At 28.7% G+C, this 15,718-nt stretch overlaps 3 protein-coding genes across 3 annotated transcripts; 2 read left to right on the top strand and 1 right to left on the bottom strand.

Annotated features, from left to right (window-relative positions):
• Positions 1-10,134: 10,134 nt before the first annotated feature.
• INS49_014495 (uncharacterized protein) lies at positions 10,135-10,695 on the top strand (the record flags this gene model as incomplete). Its single annotated transcript, XM_043175185.1, has 1 exon — positions 10,135-10,695. The coding sequence occupies one exon, from the start codon at positions 10,135-10,137 to the stop codon at positions 10,693-10,695; it is 561 nt and encodes a 186-aa protein (XP_043020142.1).
• Positions 10,696-11,042: 347 nt separating this feature from the next.
• On the top strand, positions 11,043-12,622 carry INS49_014494 (uncharacterized protein; the record flags this gene model as incomplete). Its single annotated transcript, XM_043175184.1, has 4 exons — positions 11,043-11,504; positions 11,692-11,889; positions 11,952-12,300; positions 12,450-12,622. 4 exons carry the CDS (start codon positions 11,043-11,045, stop codon positions 12,620-12,622), a joined length of 1,182 nt encoding a protein of 393 aa, XP_043020141.1.
• Positions 12,623-13,245: 623 nt separating this feature from the next.
• On the bottom strand, positions 13,246-13,885 carry INS49_014493 (uncharacterized protein; the record flags this gene model as incomplete). Its single annotated transcript, XM_043175183.1, has 2 exons — positions 13,246-13,784; positions 13,864-13,885. The coding sequence occupies 2 exons, from the start codon at positions 13,883-13,885 to the stop codon at positions 13,246-13,248; spliced, it is 561 nt and encodes a 186-aa protein (XP_043020140.1).
• Between the last annotated feature and the right edge of the window lie 1,833 nt (positions 13,886-15,718).

Genomic DNA, 15,718 nt, shown 5'->3' with positions numbered 1-15,718 from the left:
ATATTTTTTATATATTATAATATTAAAAACATTATTAATTATAATTATTAATAATAAATAAAGTAAATATATTACTTAAAAAATTTTTAATTTAAGAAATATATTTAAATAATGCTTAGCTTATTTTTTTTATATTATTATATTTATTAAGTTTTAATTTATTATAAAAAATAAATATTTTAATAATATATTATAACCTTAAAGTTTTAAAAAAATAAGAATTTTAAAAGTTTATATTATATTATTAAATTAATATATATATTTATTTATTTATTTAATTATTATTATAAGCTAGCCTTAAGTTATTTATCATAAGGTATTTAAATAAGGTTTATATTTAAAATGCAAAGGAAAAGGTTTACTTTTTATTTATATTTATATTAAAGCTTATTTTTATAAGGTTAAAGCTTATTAACTAATTATAATAAGCAAAGCTTAAACCATAATATATCTTCCTTTTTTAAGTTTTTATAATAAGCCTTAAAAAGTAGCTATATAATAAAAAATAAAGGATATTATAATTTAATTATAAATTAAATATTACTCTTTACTTAGCTATTTAATTATACCTTAATACCTTTTAATTATATTAAAAGCTTAGCTTATTATTTATAATTAATATATCTTAATCCTTATAATTTAATATATTAATTAAAGTAAGTTAATAAAAAATAATTATTTAAGTATAAATTAATAGCTAAATTAATAGCATTTTTATAATCTTTTAATATAAGCCTTTTATATAAATTTTCTTACTTAAAATCTTAAAATTATAAATTTATTATATAATTTATAATTAATTAGCGCTTAATTATAAGTAATTTGCTTTATTAATAAGAATTTCTTAAATTTTAAGTATTTTTATAATATTAAATTAATTAATATATAATTAATTTACTTTAAGCTTAAGTTAGCATTAAATTAACATTGCTTTTAAACCTTACCTTATAAAAAAAAATTTATATCCTTTTAAATAAATTTCTTCCCCTTATTAACCTTAATTAATAAAAGCTATATTTTTATTTTTTTATAATAATTAAGATAATTATGCTTATAATAGCTAAATTAGCTATATATAAAATACTTAACTTTATTTATTAAGATTATTATAATATTAATATTTATTATTTTGCTATTTTAAAGTTAAATATTATCTTCTTTTATTATAGCATTAAAAATATCCTTATATTATTATAAAGTAAAATAAAAAGCCTTAAATATATTTAATTATTCTTTATAATTAAGTTAAGCTTTTATTATAAAAATTAAGTTATTAAATATTAATAATATTTTATATTTATTTAATTAACTTTAAATCTTTATTATATAAATTAATTAATTAAATTAAATAAGAAATTTTATTATTTTTTCTTTATAATATTATTATAATATAATTAAATTAAGCTTAATATACTTTTATTTAAAAAGGTTTTTAAATATAAAGTAAATTTTCTTTAAAAAGTTTTTTAATTACCCCTTAAATATTTTTATAAAATTAATATAAAATAAAAATTAATTATAAAAAGTTTTTAATTAATTAAATATATAAAAAAATTAAATCCTTTTAATATTAATTACCTTTTTATTTATTATAAACTTAATCCTTATTTTTATTAATTAAGTTATTAAATATTCTTAAGATAAAAATTCCTTTAAATAAAAAAGGGCTTAATAAGTTATTATTATTCTTTTTAAGTTTTATTATATTAAGTTTTATATAATTATATTATAAGTTTATAATATAAAAAAACTTTAAATATATATTATAAGCTAGCTTTAAATTATTTATTATAAGGTATTTAAATAAGGTTTATATTTAAAGTATAAAAAAAAAGGTTTGCTTTTTATTTATATTTATATTAAAGCTTATTTTTATAAAGTTAAAGCTTATTAATTAATTATAATAAGCAAAGCTTAAATTATAATAATTATATACTTTAAAAGCTTTTATAATAATTAATATAATAATATTAATTAATATATTTTAATAAAAAACATTATATTTTATTAAAATATATATTTAACTTATTAAAAAAAGATTTTTAAGCTTTTATATAAAAATAATTAAGTATTAATAATTTTTAAAAAGCTTATTATATTAAAAAATATTATATATTTTAAAAACTTATTATTTTTATTTAATAATATTTAATAATATTTAATAATATTTAATAATATTAATATTTTAATAATATTTAATAATATTTAATAATATTTAATAATATTTATAAAAATATATTTAAAGTTATAATATTTATTATTATAATTTATTTTTAATATTATTAAATTATAATTTTAATATATTAAAATTTAACTTAATATAATTTATTAAATAATAATTAATATTAAATAATAATTAATTTTTTTATTTTAATTAATTTTAATTAATTTTAATTAATTTAATTAATTTAAAAGGGTTAATATAATTATATTTAAATATAAAATAATTAATTTTTAATAAAAAAGTTTTATTTTAATATAAATTATATTTTAATTTTTTATATTAATCTTACTTTAATTTACTTATTTAAATATTTAATATATTAAAAATTAATAATTATAATATATATTTTTTATTAAAAAAAGATAAATTTCTTTTAATTATTTAAGTAATTAATAAGTTTAAAAAAATAATATAAAAGTTTTAATATTTTTTAAATAATATAAATCTTTTATATTTTAAAATAAACCTTATATTATAAAATAAAATAATTATTATTTTATAAGGAATTATATATTAATAAATATAAACTTAATTAAATTAAAAAATAAATGCTTATTTAATATATTATTAAATAAAATACTTAAAAATTCTCTTTATAATTTTTTAAAATAAAAAATATAATTAACTTTTTATTAATATTATATAATATTAAACTTATTAATAAGCATTAAGCTTAATGCTTTATAAACTTATAACTTACCTTTATTATAATTTAAGCTTTGCTTATTATAATTAATTAATAAGCTTTAGCCTTATAAAAATAAGCTTTAATATAAGTATAAATAAAAAGTAAATCTTTTTTTTTATATTTTAAATATAAACCTTATTTAAATACTTTATAATAAATAACTTAAGACTAGCTTATAATATATATTTAAAGTTTTTTTATATTATAAACTTATAATATAACTATATAAAACTTAATATAATAAAACTTAAAAAGAATAATAATAGCTTATTAAGTTCTTTTTTATTTTAAGAAATTCTTATCTTAAGAATATTTAATAACTTAGCTAATAAAGATAAGAGTTAAGTTTGCAATAAATAAGGAAGTAATTAATGCTAAAAAGGCTTAATTTTTTTATATATTTAATTAATTAAAAACTTTTTATAATTAATTTTTGCTTTATATTAATTTTATAAAGATATTTAAGGAATAATTAAAAAGCTTTTTAAAGAAGATTTACTTTATACTTAAAAACTCTTTTAAATAAAGGTATATTAAGCTTAACTTAATTATATTATAATAGCGCTATAAGGAGAAAATAATAAGATTTTTTACTTAATTTAATTAATTAATTAATATAATAAAAACTTAAAATTAATTAAATAAATATAAAATATTATTAATAGCTAATAGCTTAACCTTTATAATAAAAGCTTAGCTTAATTATAAGAAATAATTAAATATATTTAAGGCTTTTTGCTTTACTTTATAATAATATAAGAATATTTTTAATATTATAATATGAAAAGATAATACTTAATTTTAAAATAATAAAGCAATAAATATTAATATTATAATAATCTTAATAAGCAAAGTTAAGTATTTTATATATAGCTAACTTAGTTATTATAAGCATAATTGCCTTAATTATTATGAAAAAATAAGGGTATAGCTTTTATTAACTAAGATTAATAAGGGAGAAGAGTTTATTTAAAAGGGTATAAATTTTTTTTTATAAAATAAGGTTTAAAAGTAATGCTAGCTTAGCGCTAACTTAAACTTAAAGTAAATTAATTATATATTAATTAATTTAATTTTATAAAAATACTTAAAATTTAAGAAATTTTTATTAATAAAGTAAATTACTTATAATTAAGCATTAATTAATTATAAATTATATAATAAATTTATAATTTTAAAGTTTTAAGTAAAAAAGCTTATATAAAAAGCTTATATTAAAGAATTATAAAAATGCTATTAATTTAACTATTAATTTATATTTAAATAATTATTTTATTAACTTATTTTAATTAATATATTAAATTATAAGGGCTAAAGTATATTAATTATAAATAATAAGCTAAGTCTTTAATATAATTAAGAGGTATTAAGGTATAATTAAATAATTAAATAAAGAGCAATATTTAATTTATAATTAAATTATAATATTTTTTATTTTTTATTATATAGCTATTTTTTAAGGCTTATTATAAAAACTTAAAAAAAAAGAATATATTATAATTTAAGCTTTACTTATTATAATTAATTAATAGGCTTTAGCTTTATAAAAATAAGCTTTAGCATAAATATAAATAAGGAGTAAACCTTTTCCTTTATATTTTAAATATAAACCTTATTTAAATACCTTATAACAAATAACCCAAGGCTAGCCCATAATAATTTATTTTATTTACTTTAATCATTAAATATTACATTATATTTAATTTTAAAATATATATAAAATAATAAAATTAACCTTTTTATTTAAGCTTTAATTAATTATATTATTAAATTTAAATTTTTTTTATATTTAAAGCAGCTTATAATAAAACTTTTATAATAAAAGATATTAAGTTTATATTTAAAGAAATTAAAATTTCTTTTTAAAACCTTAACTTTATAATTTTTAAGCTTAATATTTACCTTTAAACTTTAATATAATTCCTTTTTATTTTTCCTTAAAAATAAAAGTCTTAAATATTATTAAATAATAATATTAATAATATTTTATTTACGTTATTTTAAAATTATTTAAAGCTAGAAAATTATATAATATATAGTTTTTTTTTAAATTTTTTATAAGGAAAAACTATATAAAATAATTAAAAAAAAACCTTACGCCGCTATTTTTCCACAATAACATAGCTACTTATCTTTATTATATTAAGTTAATATAAGTTTTATATTTATATTATAAATTCCTTAAAAAGGGAAAGTTTTTTTCTTCTTTATAACCCTTTTATAAAGTTTTTAAATAGTTTTTTATTATTTTCTTATTTAAAAAGGTAGTAAAAAACTATTTATAAAAGCAATAAAATTTACTTTAAAGAGCTTAAATATTATAAGCTAGCCTTAAGTTATTTATTATAAGGTATTTAAATAAGGTTTATATTTAAAGTATAAAGAAAAAGATTTACTTTTTATTTATATTTATATTAAAGCTTATTTTTATAAGGTTAAAGCTTATTAATTAATTATAATAAGCAAAGCTTAAACCATAATATATCCTTTTTTTTTTAAGTTTTTATAACAAGCCTTAAAAAGTAGCTATATAATAAAAAATAAAGAATATTATAATTTAATTATAAATTAAATATTACTTTTTATTTAGCTATTTAATTATATCTTAATGCTTTTTAATTATATTAAAAACTTAACTTATTATTTATAATTAATATATTTTAGCTCTTATAATTTAATATATTAATTAAAGTAAGTTAATAAAAAATAATTATTTAAGCATAAGCTAATAATTAAATTAATAATATTTTTATAATCCTTTAATATAAGCTTTTTATATAAACTTCTTTATTTAAAATCTTAAAATTATAAATTTATTATATAATTTATAATTAATTAATGTTTAATTATAAGCAATTTACTTTATTAATAGGAATTTCTTAAATTTTAAGTATTTTTATAAGGCTAAATTAATTAGCATATAGTTAATTTACTTTAAGTTTAAGTTAATATTAAGTTAATATTACTTTTAAATCCTATTTTATAAAAAGAATTTTATATCCTTTTAAATAAACTCTTTTTTTTTATTAACCTTAATTAATAAAAGCTGTATTTTTATTTTTTTATAATAATTAAGGTAATTATACTTATAATAGCTAAATTAATTATATATAAAATACTTAACTTTATTTATTAAAATTATTATAATATTAATATTTATTACTTTATTATTTTAAGGTTAAGTATTATTCTCCCTTATTATAATGCTAAAAACACCCTTATATTATTATAAAGTAAAGCAAAAGGCCTTAAATATATTTAATTATTTTTTATAATTAAGCTAAGCTTTTATTATAAAGGTTAAGCTATTAGCTATTAATAATATTTTATATTTATTTAGCTAACTTTAAATCTTTATTATATAAGCTAATTAATTAAATTAAGCAAGAAATTTTATTATTTCCTTCTTATAGCGTTATTATAATATAATTAAGCTAAGCTTAATATGCCTTTACTTAAAAAAGTTCTTAAGCATAAAGCAAACCTTTTTTAAAAAGCTTTTTAGTTACTCTTTAAATGTTTTTATAAAATTAATATAAAATAAAAATTAATTATAAAAAATTCTTAGTTAATTAAATATATAAAAAAATTAAGCCCTTTTAATGCTAATTATCTTTTTATTTATTGCAAACTTAACCCTTATTTTTATTAATTAAGTTACTAAGTATTCTTAAGATAAAAGTTTCTTTAAATAAAAAAGGGCTTAATAAGCTGTTATTATTTTTTTTAAATCTTGCTATATTAGGTTTTATATAATTGCATTATAAGTTTATAATATAAAAGGACTTTAAATATATATTATAAGCTAGCTTTGGGTTATTTGTTATAAGGTATTTAAATAGGGTTTATATTTAAAGTATAAAGGAAAAGGTTTACTTCTTATTTATATTTATGTTAAAGCTTATTTTTATAAGGCTAAAGCTTATTAACTAATTACAATGGGCAAAGCTTAAACCGTAATATTAAATAACCATAATATCTTACCATTCCTTTACTTTCTCCTCTTTTATAATACATTATTCTTTAAATAAATGCTTAATTATTAACAACCTTGTTAAAAACTTAAAATATTAATAATAATATTATAATCTTTTTAAAACTTTTTTCTTAACTTAATTTAGCTTTTACCCCCTTTTAATATTATTATAACCCCTTTATATTTATTATTATATTTAGTAATATTAAGAATTAACTTAAGATCTTAAAGCATAATCTTTATAACGCCGCTACAACCTTTTAAGAAACCGCTACAACCCTTATCAAGTCCCTTAACGAAACCAATAACAAGGACAATCTCCCTAAATCCTTTAATGCCCCTTATAAGCATCGCTACATCATCGCCATAACCCTTAAGAAGAAAAATACCTTAGCTGCTGTTTATTTCAAGGTTAATAAGTTTGCTACAACCACTTTACAAGCCTTCCTTGCCCTTTTTAAGGACATTAAGGGCATAAACTAAATATTATTAAATGCTTAATAAATTATTTAATAATTAAGTTTTATTAAAGGCAAGATTTTTATTTATTAAGAAAGCTTTTTTATATTAATTATAAAAGTTATAAATTAAATAATAAAGAATATATAAGTAATAATAAATAAGATTATACTTTTAAAGAATTAAGTTTATATTTTTAAAAATATTAATATAATACTTATTAAATGTTAAAAAGCTAAAAAAAACTTAAATGTAACTTAAAAGAATATTTATTATTAAGGAATTTTAAGCTTTTATTTAAGAAAAATAAAAAGAAAAGCGGTTAATTAATAAAATAAGTAATAATGTTAAAGAGTTAATTAATAATGGATTAATTAAATAATAATATAATAATTATAATAAAATTAAGCATAATATAAAAACTTATAAGAAAGATATAAAACTTTAATTAATTAAATTTTAAATAAATTATATTTATTTTAAATTAATTAATATTAATTAATATTAATATATATAATTAATTAATTTATTATAAACCGTATTTTTAATAATATAATTAATATTAATTAATATTAACTTTTATTAAATTAATTATATTAAATAAACGTTAAAGTTAATAAAAGTTAATTAAAGTTAAAAAAATTAATTATTATTTAATATTAATTATTACTTAATAAATTACGTTATAATTATTTATTTAATTATAATAAGTTTAAATATAAATAAAATTTTAATATTTATAATTCCCCATTAATTAAGTAATGATTAATTATCTTAATAACTTTTTTTTTTTGGTAAATTAAGTGCATAGTAATGGCAAGAAGGTTATCCGTGATGATCTTAGTGCATATTCCGCATTCACAGCCAAATTTTGGTGCAGGGGGGGAGAGCCAACCAAACCAACCGGGGGGGGGGTAACAGCTTGTTTTCCACACATAGCGCTTAGGTTCGTAGGACTCGGGAGGAACTGTTTTGGCGTTTGATCCGTGGCTGCTGCTACGCCCGTAGCGGAAGCAAGACTCGAAAAGTCCGGCCCAGGACTTGATGATTGTCTCTCATGATCGGCGTGGTGTGTGCCTAAGTATTCCCGTGGCAGGAGGTTTCCTATTGTGGGCATATGCAGCCACTTTCTGGGCAGGTATTGAATGTTGTGCTCTCTTTAGGTCCTTCGATCCGATGCATCCTACTGGGTGACCTGAATTGTCATACAAGTTATGTCTGCGACAACAGCCTGGCAGTATCAGTTGCTTCCTTGGATAGCAGATAGCCAGCGAACAATGCCAATACCCGTCTCTGTGGTTTGAAATGAATCAAACATATTCCTTTGGATCTCTGAAATGGGCAACTTGAATTCGCATTCCCGACTCATTGACACCCCCCCCCCCAACCAGTTGAGCAACCCGAACCTGCCGCGTGCACGAGCTCCTTCCACCCACAGATCTCTCCCCACTTCAGACCCAAAAGGATGTCCTTCTGCATAGCACGCCATGAACCACATTCTCCTCAGGTCCAGAACCGGTTTCTCAGTCTTTGCCGGCCTGAAACCAAAGGACCCCCAACGTCTTTCTTAAATTAGAAGATGCTATGGCCCACCTGGGTGGCCTGGGGGCTGGAAGGAAGCTCGATGGCGGCGAATAAGCGCGGCGCCTCGTAAGCGCCATCGCGGCACATACACTCGCGCGGATTGCCCTGGCTGCCCATGGATCGATCTACTGCGCTATGAATCCACATCTGCCCTTCCCTTCCAAGGTCAAGGGCTCCTGCCCACTTCTGGCCTCCCCGGGCGGCAGACAGAGAGTCGTTGTCGATCAGACTGCCGCACAACCAACAGGCCAGAAAGTGGGAGGGGCTCTGGCCCTCGAGGGTTCTAGGCAGGGCCTCTCCACATGCGCGAATCCTTCCTCCCTTGAGGGACTCGAGGGAAGAAAAGAGCCTCCCCAGGTTGCCGTGGGCCGGCTTGCCAAGCGGATGGCCTCGAAGCGAGAATACATCAATCCCGCCCCGGCCCGGCCACCCTCACGCATGACCCTTCTGGGTCAGGCTGGAAGGGGCCGTTCCAGAGTATATCACCGACCGGTGCTGTTTCTGTTTCCTGTTTTCCGTCTCCCGTCTCGCCTTCCTGTGACCTGAACTCTTCGTTCGCTCTCAACGTCCCTCGCCCGCTGCCACGTTGATCGACGCTCCCCTACAGTTCCGGCTCAAAATCATGTAGGCCCGATGTATTCATCAGGCCTTCTTATTCTTCTTCTCATTTGTCTTTTTCACCCACAGTCCATTTTCGCATTGGTTGACAGAGAAGCGATAACAATATCCGGTCCACATGTCGTCCCTCTGGATGCTCAACCTGGTATACGCCGCCGCGAAGTCCTGAAGGCCCTGAGGCAACGACAGCGCACGAGTACAGACTCTTGCCCCTCCAACTTCGACCAGTGCGGCAATGGGCTCCCGAGCGAGTTCTGCTGCAGGTCGACCGACAGGTGTATTGGTCTCGCCGACAACTCAAGCGTGCTTTGCTGTCCTGATGGCGGCACATGCTCTTCCATCCAGCCCATCACCTGCTCTCTCGCCGTGCAAAACGCCACGGCCTATCCGACCAGTTCCGTTCACTCGATAGACCTGGATGGATCACTCCCAGTCTGTGGGCGCGACAGCTCCGGCTCAGATACTTGCTGTCCTTTCGGATATTCTTGCAATGAGAAGTCGGTCTGTGTCTTGACACAGACTGAGACTCCGGTGTCGACAGGGATATTAGCGACCGCAACATCCAGCTCAACACCAGGACCAGCCATGACGGATTCCGTTGGGACGACTACTACCTCGCCGGCGGCAGAGTCAACTTACACAATGATCATGCCGACCTACGTATCAGATTCCGACAGGGACAACTCCTCGTCAGACCGGCCCAAGACCATAGGTATTGCCACGGGGTCCGCTGTTGGCGGCGTCGCTGCTGTCGCAGGAATATTGGTATTTGCCTGGATTAAGCGGAAACGCATCAAGGAAACAGCCAAGCAAAAGCGGCAGTCTATCACGCAAAGATTCTCAGCAACGCCCCCGCCACTACCCCCCAAAGAATTCCCCTATCCGACCCCGACCCCGAAAAAGAAGCGGAGGTCGATGATACCCAGCTGGGTGCCTTCAGTCATCAACAAAACGGCGCCGGCTGAACTCCCGGCCACCCCGGTATCTTTCAGTGCCTGGAATAATCAGTGGGATGGCGTGCAGCCTCCCAACAGAGCTCATAGGCCGTATCCTCGGGATTCGATGAGCCCGCCGCGGGCCCATGAGCTGGAAGCAAGGTGGTTGCCTCAGCCGGGGCAGCATGAAAGGGAGCCTATGTTCCTCTGACCAAATCTCAAGACAAAATCTATAATAATTTAATCATTGTTCAATTGACTGGGATCTCAGACATGCAGTTTTGTTGCCCTCGAAGTTGTTTGTCTCGTCACCCCAACAAAGGTGTTTCAATCCTCATTGCGCGAATTAGACCTCCAGCGTCTTTTAGTCACCACTTGGGCGGCTCTTGTCATCTGACACAGCTATGAATGAAAGAACACTATGAAGCCGTATAGAAATCTTCGACGATAAATAACATGCGTGATGGGAAGACAGCCTCGAGCAAAAGGCTTGGTAGCGAAACTCGATATTCAACCAGCCCGTATTCAATCGAGGCCTCTTGAACTATTCATCCAGACATGTTCCACATGGGCAAGGTCATACGGTCTCGCAAAGTCATTCGTGATGTGACGTACAGATGGATCCCCTTCCTATTCGTCGTGTTAACGGTCATCGTCTGTACGGCATTGTTGAGCACCTCGGGCAAGCCACCTCGCGGCATAGTCGTCACATTTTCCGTCATGGCGGGCCTCCTCGTCTTCTTCTTTCTGTTGTGCCACCTAATGCTGTACTGCACTGGGATCAAGCATGAGATGGATACGGAGGAGGGAAATGGCGACAACGGGAATGTCGACCCCAGTCATCAGCTCGACAGTAACATTCCCCCAGGCTTCTTACCTGACGCCAATGTCAACACCAATACCAACACCAACACCAATGCCAATACTCAGGTGCAGCAGCGGGAGCGAGATCAAACAGAGCATCATGGACTTGGGAGAGATGAGCAGCACCGGCGTAGCCAGTATCATCCGGATCATCACGTGGGTCGACATGCCCAGACTCGCTCTCCAGCAGCCCAGCATGATATTCACAAGGTCAACCAAGCTGCGGCCTATGGCTCATCTGAGCCACACTCCCAAAGCAAAGAAGAGAATAGAGCACACCAATATAACCCTCCACGGACCTTAGAGCAACGACTGAGTGAAAGATCACTGCGTCGTAGTTCAGCGACTCCTCATCCTCTACGTCCGCATCGATCGCCACGTCAGGCAGAAAGTGCCCAGCAGCGGTATCAGCCCGAACTGGGTTTTGAAGGATTGCCATCAGGCCGTCCACAATCTCGGCACACGTCTGGCGGATACGGCTCGTCATTGCACTCAAAACACACGACAAGATCACAAACGGAGGTGGCAGGGCAGCTTCCACGTAAGCCCCGAAAATGGAACCCTGGGGCACCAAGGAACGCGGCGCTGTCACATATGCTGCAGCGCAGCGTACCAGACAACGAGTTCCGCAGCAGCATCAGTGTCGCCCAACAGAGGGAAAAGGAGATGTTCCTCGACAGCACCCAGAACAGACTCCGCGGCGCCTCGGGCCATGCTGTCACGCCCGCGGATCAAGCTGAGCCTCGGGAACACCCTGGGGAGGCGCCGAATAGTGTGCAAGCTCATTGTGCGCTCCTCGGTGGCCCGGATGTCTGGGGACTGGTATCGAACTTATTCTCCGACATGAGGCCACGCGCTCGTCTCCGGCGAAAGTCTGGCGACGACTATCTCGATCGAACCCCATCAGCACTAGACGATGGCGACACCGTCATAACCCTCCGAGATATCGGCCGTAAGGTTGTCCAGATGCATCCTGCGGCGGCTGAGGTGGAGGGAGCCCGCAGCCAGAAGGGCCTTGTCCAGAGAACGCGGTTGAGAGACTCGAACGACAGCGGCTACTACTCGGCTGATAACAATCAACAACCGCCGTCGCTACCACAGCCCGCCGGTTCGTCGACGGCGGTCTCATCGACGTTGGTCTCATCGGCAGCCTCGACCAGCCCTCCGCTCTCGAGCGGACCGTCAGCCTGTTCCTCACTGAGAGCAGAGTCAGGGCACAGCCCCCATCCGAATTCAGCCTCAAGCGCACGCTCAGAACAGAACGGCTGGGTTGAGACGGAGGGCGTGGAGGGTCAGGGCGTGGTAAGGGTCACCATGGAGCCGCCACTTCATGACGGGCGACCAAAAACACGGCCGAGGTCTAGAACTTTTTAGGTGAATGTTTGGGAAGGAGAGGGGTCCAAGTGGAAGCGTTCTTGTGCTGAGGCCCTTATTTCCAGACCGGAAACATCCCTAACAACCGATTATGCCTCAATTAGTGGTTCAATATGCTATGTATCCAAGACTACAAGTTGTGCCATTGCATAGTGTTGATCAGAACTCACTAATGGGCAACGTGACGAGACCCGGCGCTCGCTCAACCAGGAGTGAGCCTAGAGTGAACTCCAAAGTCTTCCTTGCAAGCTGTAATGAAGTTCTTCGATCCAACAAACAATAGCAAGGTCCTCGTCAGGTTGGAAAACAGACCCTCCGTGAATCGATACGACGGTTGGGAAGGGCCCAGCTTTGGTGGGTCAGTAGCAGTCCTCATAGCTTCAGGTCACCGGAAGAACGGCGTCGTGCAGCGGGATAAGCAGTTTCCAGTAGAAATTGCGTGCAAAAAGCGATGTTGTATCGCATCTGGTATCAGTTTCCCCAACGCCTGGTCGTAAATTTCAAAACAAAATGCTGTGGATGCTCATAGGATCTCTTCATCTTCGCCCTGCAGCGGCGGCGGCGGCGCACCATCAAGGGCAGCTGTGGAGCTCAGCACCGCAGCTACTGCCGGTGTGCCCTGCTCCGCCTCCCACATCTCCTCGTCGACCTCCTCGAAATCCTCGTCGTCATCGCCGTCCGCCAGCCCCGCGAACTTGTTCACTCCGGCCAGCCTGGCGCCGGCGGCCTCGCCGGCCTGCGCGTTGATGTCGTCCCAGCCCTTCTTGCGGCCGGCGATGTTGGCGGCGGCCTTCTTGCTCTTGAGGACCTTGTTGGACGTCCTGTCGACGATCTCCTCGGCCCTCTCGAGGCCGCGCTCGTGGCGCTTGCGGGCCCTGGTGCTCAGCACGGCCTTGCGGCCCCGCTTGGACTTCTTGGTGACGCCGGCGTTCTGGTGCAGGCCGAGGACGGAGGGGCGGGCGTCGACGGACTCGGGCGGCGGCCGGGCGTCCTTCAGCGACTTGTCGGTGTTGATGCTGGGCGATGTGGCTCGGCGGGCGGCGCGCGAGTGGATGGATGGCGCTGCGGGCCTGTGTCAGATGTGAAAATTTCCCAGCGTCTTTCAGGATTCCAGACTCAGCCTGGCTGAGAAACTGCATACCTTTGCCCCTTGTTTTTGCCATTTTGCTTGCTGTTCAGATATGTTGTGTTTGGGAAGATCTGGAAATTTTGGTATCGATAAGAGTCTGAAATGCCGCAGGCACCCTTGGACTTGAGCTCCCCTGTCGGTAGGTCTCGCGTAGGATCTGCGAGCAAGGGATCCCCTGGCCAAGTGTCGCCTAGGCACGCAGACCTGGCTAACTTATCTCTAACACACAGACCTCCTCCAGCCCGCATGACTTAGCGCATTTTTAAACGCAAACTCCCTATTAAATTTTAATGGAAAGCCTGTTAAGGCTTATATAACTATAGTTAGGAAGATAAGGGACGTTATATAGGTAAAGGAGGTTTATAATTAAATTATAATTATAATTATAATTAAAATATAATAATTATTTAATAAAATTAAAATTTACTTATATTATTATAAAAATATATTATTATTAAATATTAATATATATTTTAAAATTTATAAAATTAAGTTATTATTTTAATATTATTTATATTATACCTTAATTATTATATTAATAATAATAATAGTTAATTTTTATTTAAAGTATATAAACTTTATTAATTTTTTAATAATTTATTAATACTTAATAATTCTTTTTATATTTAATAACTTATATATTAATATCTTTAAATTATTTCTTTTTTTTTAAATTTATTAAACTTTATAAATATAAGCTAAATAATATAATATAATTATAAAAGTTTTTAAGTTAATATAAAAAATATTATATAATTAAATTTTAAGCTAAAAATTATTTATAAAAAGAATTTATTTAAAAGCTTTTATTATAATAATTAAAGTTTTAATAATAAAAAGAATATAAAGATTATATTAAAAAATATTATTTTTAAAATTATAATGCTTTAAAAAAGGCTTTATAAATTTATAAATAAAAATATTAAAAATAATAAAGTTTATAATTTTTAAGTATTTTTTACTAAATAATTAAAAAATCTTTATTATATATTTATTATTATAAATATTTTAAGATATTTTATTATTTATAAAACTTTTTAATTATTTAAAATTATTATTTATAATTTAAATAAAGATAAAAAAGATATTTTTTTTATTATAACTTTATATAAAGAAATAATAAGCCTTTTAAAAAAAGAATTATTTTTAATTTTTAATTTATTTAATAAAGATAATAAACTTTTAAATATATTAAGCAATTTAAAAATAACTTTAAAATTAATTATTAAAGCTAAATATATATAATATAATATTAATTATATATAAATTACTATAAAATAAAAGGCATTAAACTTATTTATGCTTTTTTTATAGCTTTTTTAAAATAAATATATAAGTTATAAAAAGATCCTTAATCTTTTTATTAATAAAGAAAAAAAATTATAAATTTACTTTATAATATTATATTTTTTTATATATTTATATATAAATAAAGCTTTTTTTTTAAAAAGCTTTTTAAATTATATTTATTCTTTAATAATATATATATTTATATAATTAATATGCTTATTAATATATTTATATATATAATTTATAATACTTAAAGCTATAATTAATAAGTATAAATATAAGTATTTATTCTTTATATAATATATTAAAAATATTATAATTTTAGCTTAGCTAAGAAATAAGGATTATATATTCTTAATTAAGCATAAATTTCTTACCTTAATTAAGTAAAAAGTTTATATTTAAAATAAATAATTAATTTAAGATTTTATAATTAATATTTATAAGTATAAGCATTTATTTATTATATTAAACCTTAAATAAGCTATTAAATTATATATAAGTAATTACTATTTAAAACCTTTATTAATATATATATAATTTAAAAATAGTAATTTAATATAATAATTTTAATTTC

This window comes from Diaporthe citri (assembly GCF_014595645.1).
Source record: "Diaporthe citri strain NFHF-8-4 chromosome Unknown scaffold_8, whole genome shotgun sequence".
NCBI classification, from domain to species: Eukaryota; Fungi; Ascomycota; class Sordariomycetes; order Diaporthales; family Diaporthaceae; genus Diaporthe; species Diaporthe citri.
The sequence above is the reverse complement of the archived record's forward strand: the minus strand, read 5'-3'. Positions and strand labels throughout refer to the sequence as shown.